Source organism: Podarcis liolepis (genome assembly GCF_965112155.1).
Source record: "Podarcis liolepis genome assembly, chromosome: 1".
NCBI classification, from domain to species: domain Eukaryota; kingdom Metazoa; phylum Chordata; class Lepidosauria; order Squamata; family Lacertidae; genus Podarcis; species Podarcis liolepis.
Window position 1 is genome coordinate 73,794,777 of NC_139554.1, and position 13,251 is coordinate 73,808,027.

General features: G+C 42.2%; 1 protein-coding gene across 8 annotated transcripts in view; it reads right to left on the bottom strand.

The window, feature by feature from the left end:
- Positions 1 to 13,251, bottom strand: part of KCNQ1 (potassium voltage-gated channel subfamily Q member 1) — a 322,417-nt gene that overhangs the window by 140,186 nt on the left and 168,980 nt on the right. The window contains exon 14 of one of the 8 annotated variants that reach the window (XM_083462726.1): positions 3,985 to 6,510. The exons of the other annotated variants lie outside the window; for them this stretch is intronic. Within the exon in view, the coding sequence (XP_083318852.1) occupies positions 6,441 to 6,510 (70 nt within the window). The 3' untranslated portion in view covers positions 3,985 to 6,440. Of the gene's footprint in view, positions 1 to 3,984; positions 6,511 to 13,251 lie in introns of those variants that run through there. 8 annotated transcript variants of the gene reach the window in all.

A 13,251-nucleotide genomic window follows, 5' to 3' on the forward strand; every position in this document is an offset into this window, starting at 1 on the left:
ACGGGTGGGGAGTGCAGCTAGGAGACCTACAAGTAGAACCAGGCTCCTCTGCAAAGCCAAACCAACAGCCAGAAACAACATTTGACCTTATTATCCATACTGAGAACTTGAAATGACATGAAAACTTCCAAGTTGGCAGCTTTTAGTGCACAATAATTAGACTGAATTGCCACCACCACACACACATATGATTCACTTTTCCAGGACTGCAACCTTTGAGTTTTAGGTTTAAATGATCCTGAGCCTTGAATAAATAAATAACAATAATAAAATTGCAAAGCCACCGAACTTCATGAGATATTTTTTTTCTGAACCATGCCACAGTTCAGACTTAATTGAAAGTTAGCAAGTTTCATTAATGTGCCTTGGCTTTTTTATTTTGCAAAGTTTTGATTCAGCTATACGGAGCACTTTTGCAGAGCCCAAGTCCTTGAAACCTGCAACCACTGATTTGACCCTGTTCAACAGTTCTCTGCTGACTCTTTTCTTGTTTGTCATCACTAAGAATGTACAGTTTGTTCTAAAATGTCCTTGAAAAACTGGAGTATACTTAATGCCATTTAAATGGAGTTTGAAGCAATCCATTATCACACTTTGTACTACACAGAAACAGTAAACCGTTCGGCCTTTTAGGAGCCAGGACTGAAAGAAGTAAGAGCATAGGGCTTCTACCCATAGCAAATACTCAAATGCAAACAGCATTACATTGTTTTGCAAAGGAATCAAACAATGCATATTTAGCAGTCCTCTAAATTTTGCTTTTGCAAATATAAACAATTAATTCATTGTCAGAATCCCAGAATGCAAATGCAGCTGACAGGTTCATATATTGCAATGTAACACTTTAAGAAGTTTCATGAAGTAAAACGTTGAAATATGAGCTTGCTGTAGGATTTTGAATATACAGTACATACACATACCGTTCACCAATATGTCCAAGATAACATACTAAAAAATACAAAAGGCAGCAACATCCTACAGGCTGAAAGCTTAAAATGAGACAGCAAGAAAGAGTACGGAAAGCTTCACAGCGTGACATGGTTTATTAGCGGCCTGGAAACAAAGGGGCAAAACAATTCTGTCCCTTAGAGTGAGAAGCCCTATTATGAAGCCTTTCAACTCCCCAAAGAGTTGCCTTTTGACTCCCTCTCTGCTGTAGGACAAACAAGAAAAGGTAATTAGTATTAGATGATGTTAGATGTTATGTAGCTTGTGACGCTCGTCTAATGAGCTGTCCTGCCAAATTATTATTTTCACATTATCAAAGGAGACGAATATGCACACTCAAAGGCAAGCATATCTTGCTCTCTTTCTGAGAGGGGATTAAAAAATTGTTTTTGTTTGTGAGGACAAAACTACATGTTTTAAGTCAAATACAGGGTTCCTAGCTCCATGCTTGAACAGCATTTTCAGGGAAGAAGTGGCAGCTGGGAGGGTTTACTTAACTCTTACCCTGACTGATTCCTTAGCTGTGGTTCAAGTACCCAAATCATGAATAAAGCAAAGTGTGTGGGAGAGGGTGGAAAGCTATGTTGGTGTGATACTGAGCAAATGGTCATGACTCTGTGCATGCACACACAGTTCCACCTTCACCCATTTCCTCCTTCCTCTTCTCAGTTGCCCCTTGCACACTGGCCACCCTCGTTTCCATGCCACTAACTGCCTACTGTTCTGCAGCCCCTTTTGCACGTGTGCACACAGACGCTCACTCACACCCATTTTATTATACACATTTCTGTATCTTTAAGATGAATTGGCTCTTAAGAGCATGCCAGTCAGTTACCTTACTCAGAGAAGGTTAAGCAGCCTAACTTCATATAAATCCAGGATTGTGATGTGGCACTACAAATCCTTCACTGGGGGCTGTGTGATGACACTGTCAGATTTTTATTATAAGTAAAATGTATATAGTTCATATTCATGGATTCCCCACTGAGATTCTGGTTTTGACGAGCGCTGGTTGAAATGCAGTGCGTTTGTTCTCTTTTCCTAGTGTTCATTTGGCTTAAAACACGACAGCGCTCACTCAGTGGGCTTTTACTGCACATAAACACGGGCATTATAAAAACACCATGCTTAAACATTAGCATAATGATAACAATAATCACACTGTTCATTCATCCAGCTCTTCTGCAATCTAATTCTGCAGACTTGTAAAGAGACCTTTGTAATTGCAAGATGGGCATTTAAAGAATCTTTCAAATCCCCACTGGTGACATTGCAATATTGCCCAGTGTCTTGATCCTGCCAAAGTTCAAGACAACTGGTGGGAAGGGAAAAGTTCACTGTCAAATAAGCCTTTGCCAGCAGCAGCCCTAATATGATAATGAGAAAAAATGGTGTAGGATGCTGGTAGGCTGACCAGGTACAATTATGCTCCACATTAGTCTTGTTTTAATTCAGTCAGCTATGATTTCATAGCAGGACAATTTGAGGTTTGGGTGTTGAAGAGAGAGGCAGCTGGAACACTGGCACTCCGTTGTGCTTGGTAAAGAATGTGACTCATGAGTGGGAGAAAACAGTGTAATGAGAGTAATAGTTGTCCGTCCCCCACCCCTCAAGCACAGGCATACAACAGATATTTCATTTATTATGAAACAAGAGCCAGATTAAGTGAATAACTTTCCGTGTATTTACATGGGCACAAAATGTCACTTGGTCCAGCAGCCCTGCCCCTCCTGATGCATTCCTTCTCCTGTGTTGTAGGCCTACATATCCTGCTGCACATAAATGATTAATATCTTTCAAGACCTTTAATATGGAACACATGCTTTCTTATTTCCTTTATTAACATAGCTTAGCATCACATACTATGCGGTGCTGTATGCTTACTATAATATTGAATAGGCAGCTACCATTCTTTGCCAGTTCCCTATTCAAATTATGTTCCACACATTCAGAATTTCTCTCCAGTGTGTAAACAATTTAACATTTCATTTTATGGCAGATCATTCTCCGTAGGATATGGCATCATGCTCTATGTTGATTCTGGAATATGTCTGTATAACATACTGCCTATGTGATGTAATCTTGGCTCTGCAAAGGTCCCTTCAAATGAATTTGCCAGAAGGCAATCTCCCATATTGTAATCTTAGCAGCTGCCCAACTCAGGAATGGCCATTTAAAACTTATTAAAGTTACTCTGGCCAACAAGAAGAAAGAAACCAGGGAAGTTATTTTGGACTGTGACCATACAATGAAGAATAATTGCCTTCCACCACCCATGGAATAATGTATGCACACTCACCCTGCACACACACAAAGACTTAAAGACATTCAGAAAAATATGGTGCTTTGCTGAAGGGAGGGGAGTACATCTTTTTGGAGACTTTGACTATAAGCTTCTGGAAATGATTACCTGTTTGTTCAATATATCTCTAGCAAAATAAAGCTGGTGGCCAAGGATCACAGATAAAACAGAAATCCTGTAACAAATACACTTTCTTTTTCTGCTTTCCCCCCTTGCTCCCTGCTTTTCTTATCTCATTCTTCCTTGCACTATATAAAAGTTTTTGAAATCTGAATATATTAATACAATTTTTTTAAAAATCAATGAAACAATCTAGATTTGACTGGGAGTTGTGAATTTCTATGTGCCTATTTCATATGATGCCTCAAATGAACGTCAAGGTGAGGATAAGCAATACAGTGTGGTACCTCTGATTAAGAACTTAATTTGTTCCGGAGGTCTGTTCTTAACCTGAAACTGTTCTTAACCTGAGGTACCACTTTAGCTAATGGGGCCTCCTGCTGCTGCTGCGCGATTTCTGTTCTGCATACGCTTCAGGTTACAGACTCCGCTAACCCAGAAATAGTGTTTCAGGTTAAGAACTTTGCTTCAGGATGAGAACAGAAATTGTGCTCCGGCAGCACGGCGGCAGCAGGAGGCCCCATTAGCTAAAGTGGGGCTTCAGGTTAAGAACAGTTTCAGGTTAAGTACGGACCTCCGGAACGAATTAAGTACTTAACCTGAGGTACCAATGTATACATTTAAAATTGTAATATGTGAAGAAGCTCTAATTCACAAAACAGGTCCAACAGATTACGTTACTCTATTTAAGATCTGTTAAATGTGAAAAATTGCATTGTGATAAGAAGCCAGAATTGGCCGAGGTCACCAAAATAGAGCTCGCTCAGAAACTAGGCCAGTGTTTATTGCTTGACATATTCAGCTTTATGAAAAAAATATAGCTCTGTTGACAGTATTTATTCTTGTAAACACATGGTACAAAAAGGCCAAGTCCTTAGAAAGCCCCAGGGACAGCTTAAATTATCTGAAATCTGGATTTTCAAGGGGTGGAATTAATTCTGATGTATTAACAGAGAACCCCTGTTTTGCTTCAGGTAGTAAAATAATACTCCTTTCCCCTTCACTCTCCTCAAGATTCACTGCAGGATATTCAGTCACAGAACATGTGCGGAATTCTATTCCCAGTAATGTGCAGGTCTTTCAATGAGCTCCTAACTTATTTTGGTTAAAAAATAAAAATATAAAAAGAGCTCCCTGATACCTTTTTACTTCTAGAGGCATATGATGGGATCAAAAATGCCATGCACAGAATTCAACATGAATTGTGCAGGGGGAAGAGAGTTCTTCCAGACTCCACTCCCTGTGACACTACGTATAGATCAAGCATCACCACAGAACCTTGCTACAGGGTGGGAACCCAAGAGAGCAACACTCAGGGAGGTACCAGGTCAGGGATGGGCAAACTGCAGCTGGAGGCCACTTGTGACCCTTGGCTTAGTTTCATGCAGCTTTTGGCCTAATTTATATTTAATAAAAATAAAACTGAGAGGGGCAGGGGGCTCAGGTGGGTAGCGAAGGTGATGTCTAAAGGTGCCATGGTGCCCACAGCGGTCATGCTGGAGACTCCCATCTTGTGGATAGGGAGAGCCCAGAGGAAGAAAAAGAGATACGGTGAAGGGGGAAAGCCAGATGAATGAAGTGATGAGAAAAGGAAGGTGGAAGCCCTCTGCTAGTCCAGATCTCTACACCTCCTTTGGCAGCCTGTTAAGTGGGGAGGAAAGGGTAAATAGTCGTACCTTGGATCCCAAATGCCTTGCGAGTTGAATGTTTTGGCTCCCAAACGCCGCAAACCTGGAAGTGAGTGTTCCGGTTTGCGAATGTTCTTTGGAACCCAAACGCCCAAGCTTCCTGCAGCCAATCGGAAGCCACACTTTGGTTTCCGCACGTTTTGGAAGTCGAACGGACTTGGGGAATGGATTCTGTTCGACTTCCAAGGTACGACTGTATAATGTTTTTAGGGCTACACCAGTAAGATGAACAACAACTGGTTTTATTTATTTGTTTCTGTTATATAGTCTTCAGTCTGGCCTTGAGCCTGCTCAGTTCCAACTTTCCTCAAGCACCACCTTTTGGCCACTAGGTGCCAACAACATAAACCACTGCTCATCACTGGATTCGCCCGCACCTGTGACTGGCACGTGGACCATCAAGGCAAGGTAGTCTAGGGGCTGCCACCACTAGGAAAACCACTAGAAACACTTTGCACGTGCACACTGTTCTCTTTGCAACACAGTCACGGGTTCCAATTATGAAAGTGACTAATGTATCTTCCAATGAAAATACAAGGATGAGAGTGGTGCACTGAACAAGGCTCTGGCTTGGGCAGTTTGGCTTGGTCTTGGACTGATCCTGCCCACAAAACCCTTTGCTCTGGTGCATGCAACTGCTGTGGGATAAGCTACTTTGAGACCATTTGTTGTGGTGGAAAAGAGAATAAAACTTTCCCAAGGAATGCTTTGGTAGACTGAATGCATCCCACTGGACATAAACCATCCAGCATTGCAGTAAAACAACAAATAATATATATATATATTTACCCCCCACCCTGCACCAAAATGGACAGTGCAGTGTGAGGGGAGAAACGCATGCAATGGCTTTGTTAAGACACAAGTTTTGATTCTCATGTTAAGTTCAGAATGTTTTTAAAAGGTTACAAAACTAACTATGTGATAATGTCCCAGTAATCTACAGATGCAGCATACACAAAATAATCTGTTTGGTTTTATGCAGCCTTTATGTCAATGTGCAAGGTTCTTAAAAAAGAAGCAGTAACCCCCTCCCCAACTCCACGTTCAAAATAATCCAAACCCCGACTCAAACCTTTTGATCTTTGCACAATATTAGCTGCTGCTAAGAGTGATCCTGCTGAGGGGTTGAGGTTTTTTTTGAAGACTTACTTTAAAACACCACATGATACAGACAAGAGGCTGTGCCTAAAATATGAAATGCTAACTTTCATTTATATGACATGCTGTAGCATTTACGTAAATAAACCAGTGTTAGCTTATGTTTTTGATATTAGATACAATGCCCCTTAGAGAAGCCCTTGCTCAGCTCTTTTCTTCTGGCCTTGAGTAAATAAATCTACATTTCAGCTCAAGAATATGCTGCCACGTAAGCAGTTGGAGAGTTAAGTCTTTGTTCCCAAATGTTTGCAAAGCTGGAAGTTCTGGTATTTCTTTCTGTTGGAAACTTGGTAACTGGAAAAGAGAAGGTGCAGATAAAAGTAAATTCTACCACCTTTCAAGAAGCACATGCAATTATTTAATTTCGGGCCCGTTCCAGATGGCAGGAGTGCCACCCGGATCCAAGGCTTCACTTGCAATACACATGAATGGTCTTTCAAAGTGACCTGCCAGCACAGCTGTCTGGCAGGGCTATGAAATGCTTTTATATAAACAAGGTTGAATCCACCAGCAATCTATCATGTGGAATGTGCCTGTGGGGAGAAAAGAGAAAGAAAGTACAAGGCTAAGAAGTTGCAGAACAAGATCTTAGGAGAATGAAAACAAGCTTCAGATGAGAATATAAAGTTAAGCAATGACAGAGAGTCAAAAGGAAAGAGAAATAAAAAGGATGCCAGGAATGGGGGAGGGGAAGTCAATACTTGGAGGCAAGTTCTGCCGAAATTAAGAGACCTTAACCTCCAGGCACTTAGGTTCACAGTGTCAGACTCTTTTCGAACACACTAAATGTGCTCGGGACCAGGACCTAATCTTCCCGATTCTGGGAAAGCTATCACTCTATATAAATGGTCACAGCTGGGGTTCTGGCATGGCACATCCTCCTTTCCCAGAGGGGATATACGGTACATATATAAGAAAGCAAACATGACATAGCCAAGCACGGAACAGACCTCTTGCCTTCCCCACTCCCAACAGAGCCCATGTATTCTCACGCACACATGTAATACAGTACACAGATAATTCTCTTTAGCTGGTAAATTGGCTAAATCAGTATGCAGCTATGTTCCAAATGACAGCAATTAAATTTGCAATGCACCAATTTGATTGCATGCGAATGGAAGCAAAACAGAGAAACTCATTAGGGACTGGCATTCTCCTTGCCAATGATACAATATGCATATTAAACTCCCTAAGGAGAGATGACCATATTCCTTTCTCAGCTGCCTCCTTGTCTGTTCAAATATTGCATTATTATTATTATTATTATTATTAGTCGTGGGGAGGGTTTGGCAGAACATGCAGAGAAGTGCTAGGATAACAAAAACAGCATTATCTATCCTATTAGTAGGTCCTGTTCTATTTTTGGAAGCAATATTCACTAGGAAAGGAAAGGCAACACTAAGCATTAATTCCTGCAGGCTCATTAGCTGCATTAAATTACATGTACGTCTGATTAACTGGCCTAAGCAAAACTAAACATATCAAAAGTTTGCAATTAATTCATAACAATGCTTCAGAACAGTTACCCAAAGCAATGGTCTCAACAACTCAATAAACCAATTCCAAAGGTAATTTGCACACATAGTTTATAAAGGCCCTGTAGCTCTTTTAAACATATGTTTCTTTGATTATAAACAGCTGATGTACTACAGTAGGTTCAATTTTTCCAGATAGGCTTCCAAAAAAAGGATTACATTCACAGCATAATAAGATGAACTAAGTCATGGTATAAGCTGGAAGCACAATGTCAATTTTACCATACTCTGTCAATCTAATTTTGAGAGTGCTAAACTCCTATTGTTTATAAATTCTGATGTTCTCTCCCTGTCTCCCAATCTGACCACCTTGGTTAAAATGGCTTAAAATGCTTTTAAGAAATACAAGTTTTTCACATGCAGAAAACATGCTGAAATTTGAAATATAGTCTTAAAGGGTGCAATTCTACTCTCTGTTGCAGAAGGCACACAGTGATGGGGAAAAAAGAAGACTATCCTTTCCTCCATGTGGGAACCACATACTATGGAATCCCATGACCCACATACAAAGTGGCAGCAGGAACGAGTACGTTGAGCAAAAGAGCTGCAATGGTGAAGCCAGGCACCCAGCAACCTAAGTAGATGATGTCCTCACCTGTCACATAGCAAAAGATGCTACACTTGCTGCATGGGAAGGGGTTGGAAAGAAGGAAGAGAAGGCCAACCCAACATACTCCCTCATTTGCTCTCCCCTTTGCAAAACAGAGACCAGGATTATACAGTGGTACCTCAGGTTAAGTACTTAATCTGTTCCGAAGGTCCGTTCTTAACCTGAAACTGTTCTTAACCTGAAGCACCACTTTAGCTAATGGGGCCTCCTGCTGCTGCGCCGCCGGAGCACAATTTCTGTTCTCATCCTGAAGCAAAGTTCTTACTATTTCTGGGTTAGCAGAGTCTGTAACCTGAAACGTATGTAACCTGAAGTGTATGTAACCTGAGGTACCACTGTACTCTAAACCAATGCAGTAAGGAAAATACATGCAAGCCAGTGAAAAGTTCCTGCATGGTCTTTGGCCCTCTCACTCAGGAAAACTAGAAGAAATTGTACATGAGCATCTTGTCTTGCTGCTGTGATGCATCAAGCTGCAAAAGGACAGTGAGAAGCTCACACTTCTACACTTATATGAATTGGGCCCTGTGCACTCCTGTGTAGAGTGCAGCAGTTGTTGTTTTAAATGTTAGTTATTTATTAAATTTGTTTGACAGCATCAATGATTATCCCAGGCTACTGTTGGGATTTTCTGTGGCTCATGAATGGATTTCGCACCCTTAGAAAAGATGTGGATTGAAAGAAATGCCTGTGCAAAATTACCATAGGGAAATAATGTCAGAAGAAGCAGCCTAGATGAACTTCTAGGCTAACAATGTGAAGAACACCAACAAGGCCCATGGCATGACTCTGATTTAACAATTTATTGTGATTCCTTTATGATAGCCAAGATACAAGACAGTAAACATGTAAAAAAATTCCTTCCAGTAGCACCTTAAAGACCAACTAAGTTAGTTCTTGGTATGAGCTTTCGTGTGCATGCACACTTCTTCAGATATCTGAAGAAGTGTGCATGCACACGAAAGCTCATACCAAGAACTAACTTAGTTGGTCTTTAAGGTGCTACTGGAAGGAATTTTTTTATTTTGACTATGGCAGACCAACACGGCTACCTATCTGTAACAGTAAACATGTACTTCAGGAAATAAGTTAAAAAACTGTACTCGCTAATTACTTTCTGTGGGCCCAACAAAGCTCAAAACAAAGCCATAGTGATTATTCACTATTGGCTCCAGATAGTGTTGAGCAGGTGGGTGTGGTTTTTTTGTTTTTGTTTTAAACCTCATGGGCCAAATGGAGAGACCTGGTGGGCCAAGTATGCCATGGGTCTGAGGTTTCCATCCCTGCCACATCCCTGCTTCCATCCTTTGCAACAGCAAATCTGTTGTTTTCCAGACACTGGCTGTCCTTCATCTAGGAAGAGGGTACAATCAGCAGATCATCTGGGTGAAGGTATTTGCGACTTCCCCTTTAGCCAAGTTATGCAACCAAGGATAATAAGACTTTCGTGAATGCTCATAAGGCCAAATTCAAACCAAACAGAAGAATATGTTTCTAATAGGAGAACCTCAGAAATATACAGTGGTTACTCTGCTTAGTTTACCATATATACCAAGAGATAAATTCTGCTTGCAGTTCTTTTATATGAAGCATGAGTGCCCTGGAAAAGATGGGACTGGAAGTACCTTCCCGAAGAACCCAGAGTGATTTAACAACCAATGCCTCTTCACAGGGAACTCTGGAAATCGTAGCTCTGGGAGGGAAACAGGGGTCTTCTTTCAGCACCCTTAACAAACTGCAGCTCTCAGAACTCTTTGCAGGAAAGCCATGGCGGCTTATAGTGGTCTCGTAGTGCTTTAAATGTGTGGCGTGAATGTGGCCTAACACTTGCAACAGGGATGCTTAAAATGTGTGGGGGAGGGGGTACTGGCCAGCAGAAAAATACATCTCTCTTGGTCTCATTCTTATGCCCGCCTCACAAACACAAACACTCCCAGAATGTAGACATAGCCAAGTGTGCTGGATAATTTCTCATAAAATCTAGACCTCCTTAGAATTGTTATTCTGCCCATCTAAATAGAAAGAAATGCCACATTCTCTCCCCCCCCCCCTTTTTTGGTTTCGTAGACTGATATTTTTCTACACCAGCCTGCCTTCTCTCAACCACGAGCAATACAGCAAAGTAAATCAGTGAGTAAAGAGCCGCTGCATGGCTAATCCAATTTAATTAACTATGTGTCTCATAACATTTCCTTTTTTAAAAAGATATGATTTGCAGTGTGTTCCTTGGAGAAAAACATGCCCTGGCCATGACCTGAGCTTTTCCTGTGGCAATGCCAGGAAGAGATACCCAAGTACAGTGATACCTCGGGTTACAGACGCTTCAGGTTACAGACTCCGCTAACCTAGATATAGTAACTCGGGTTAAGAACTTTGCTTCAGGATGAGAACAGAAATCGCGTGGCGGCAGCAGGAGGCCCCATTAGCTAAAGTGGTGCTTCAGTATAAGAACAGTTTCAGGTTAAGAACGGACCTCCAGAACGAATTAGGTTCTTAACCCGAGGTACCACTGTAAAGAGAGGGGTGCTTCTTTGTGTTTTGAAACTGTACTCCCCTGCAATCTTTAATATAAAGATACTATCCTATGCATATTTATTCAGATATACAGAATTTAGTGGGGCCTTCTTCCAAGTAAATATGCATAGGATTGCAGCCCCAGAGACTAAAAGTAACATATCATTTGAAGTAACCTATCTTGCAAATAATAATTTATAATAATAATAATAATTTATTATTTGTACCCCGCCCATCTGGCTGGGTTTCCCCAGCCACTCTGGGCGGCTTCCAACAAAGATGAAAAATACACTAAAATGTCACATATTAAAAACTTCCCTGAACAGGGCTGCCTTCAGATGTCTTCTGAATGTCAGGTAGTTGTTTATCGCTTTGACATCTGATGGGAGGGCGTTCCACAGGGTGGGCGCCACTACTGAGAAGGCCCTCTGTCTGGTTCCCTGTAACTTGGCCTCTCGCAGTGAGGGAACCGCCAGAAGGCTCTCGGAGCTGGACCTTAGTGTCCGGGCAGAACGATGGGGGAGGAGACGCTCCTTCAGATATACTGGACCGAGGCCGTTTAGGGCTTTAAAGGTCAGCACCAACACTTTGAATTGTGCTCGGAAACGTACTGGAAGCCAATGTAGGTCTTTCAAGACCGGTGTTATATGGTCTCGGCGGCTGCTCCCAGTCACCAGTCTAGCTGCCGCATTCTGGATTAGTTGTAGTTTCCGGGTCACCTTCAAAGGTAGCCCCACGTAGAGCGCATTGAATATAATCCAGTGGTACTAATGGAGAGTGTGTGCAGAACTATCCCTGTTCCTCGAGGGAAGGAATACTCCGCATGTGGCATACAAAACCCTGTTGCTTGAATGGAGCATTTTTCTTCAGAGATGGAAATGGGAAGCAAGAGCTTTCATACAAAATGAAACATGCCTAGATCCCATTGCAATAACAAAACAAAACACAATTTTCAGTTATTAACTATATGCTTATTTGCACGGAGTGCAGAAGTTAAGTCCCACTGAATTTAATCTTTGTACTGCAATTTTAAATGCATTTGATAGGCACTATGCCCCTTGACGTAGGTGGCACTGTGGTCTAAATCACAGAGCCTAGGGCTTGCCAATCAGAAGCTCGGAGGTTCGAATCCCCGTGACGGGGTGAGCTCCCATTGTTTGGTCCTTGCTCCTGCAAACCTAGCAGTTCAAAAGCACATCAAAGTGCAAGTAGATAAATAGGTACTGTACGCTGCTCTGGTTTCACCAGAAGCGGCTTAGTCATGCTGGCCACATGACCCCAAAAAACTGTCTGCAGACAAACGCCGGCTCCCTCGGCCAGTAAAGCGAGATGATTGCCGCAATCCCAGAGTTGTTCGTGATGGGACTGAACTGTCAGGGGTCCTTTACCTTTTTATGCCCCTTGAACACAGTGGGGCTTACTTCTGAGCAATTGTTGTTGTTGTTAAAATTTGTATACTGCCCTTTACTCATAGATCTCAGGGTGGTTCACAACATAAAATAAAAGGAGGCTGCTGTAACAGTTCTAGGGCTGAGCTGCAGCATTAAAAACAGATTCTGAAATACATTTCAACAGAACGATAGCTTGGAAGCCTAGAGGGGATCCCAGCCTGCAGCCCTGAAAATACTGCACTAACTTCCATTCAGTGTACTCCAGATGAGGGAAAAGACAAATGAGAACAAGATTGCTGTCATTAAAAGTAAAGCACCAGAAAATAATTTTGGATTAAAAAACCCAACACCACTAAACCTATGCGTTTCAAGAAAGGGTTAACCAGCCAGCAGAGGCAAGAGGGCTTTTTTGTTTGTTTGCTCTGAGTCAGGTGTCAGCAACCTTTTTCAGTTGTGGGCCGGTCCACTGTCCCTCAGACCATGGGGGGCGGACGGCAGACTATATTTTGAAGAAGAAAAAGAACGAATTCTTATGCCCACAAATAACCCAGAGATGCATTTTAAATAAAAGGACACATTCTACTCAGGTAAAAACACGCTGATTCCCGGACCATCCATGGGCTGGATTTAGAAGGCGATTGAGCCGCATCCGGCCCCCGGGACTTAGGTTGCCTACCCCTGCTCTGAGCACTTCACTCCAGCTGGTAAGGAAAAGAAAAGGAAAGGTATGCAGTAGCAGACAGTTTTTCTTTGCTGGGTGTTAGGCCCTGGTGTGGGGGGAGCAGGGTGCACAGCTTCTGCCCGCCTGAAAATCTGGGCACACCCTCACCCAAAATTAAAACAGAAACAATAGGACCTTGGTATTGCCAGGTGGGGCAGCAGCCCCCAAAGAGCCCCCATATCTGGCACACTGATGGATCCCAGTGCTGCATTTCCACTTGGGAGATTTTCGCAGCCTATCAAGTGTACTCCCCTGTCTCTCCTC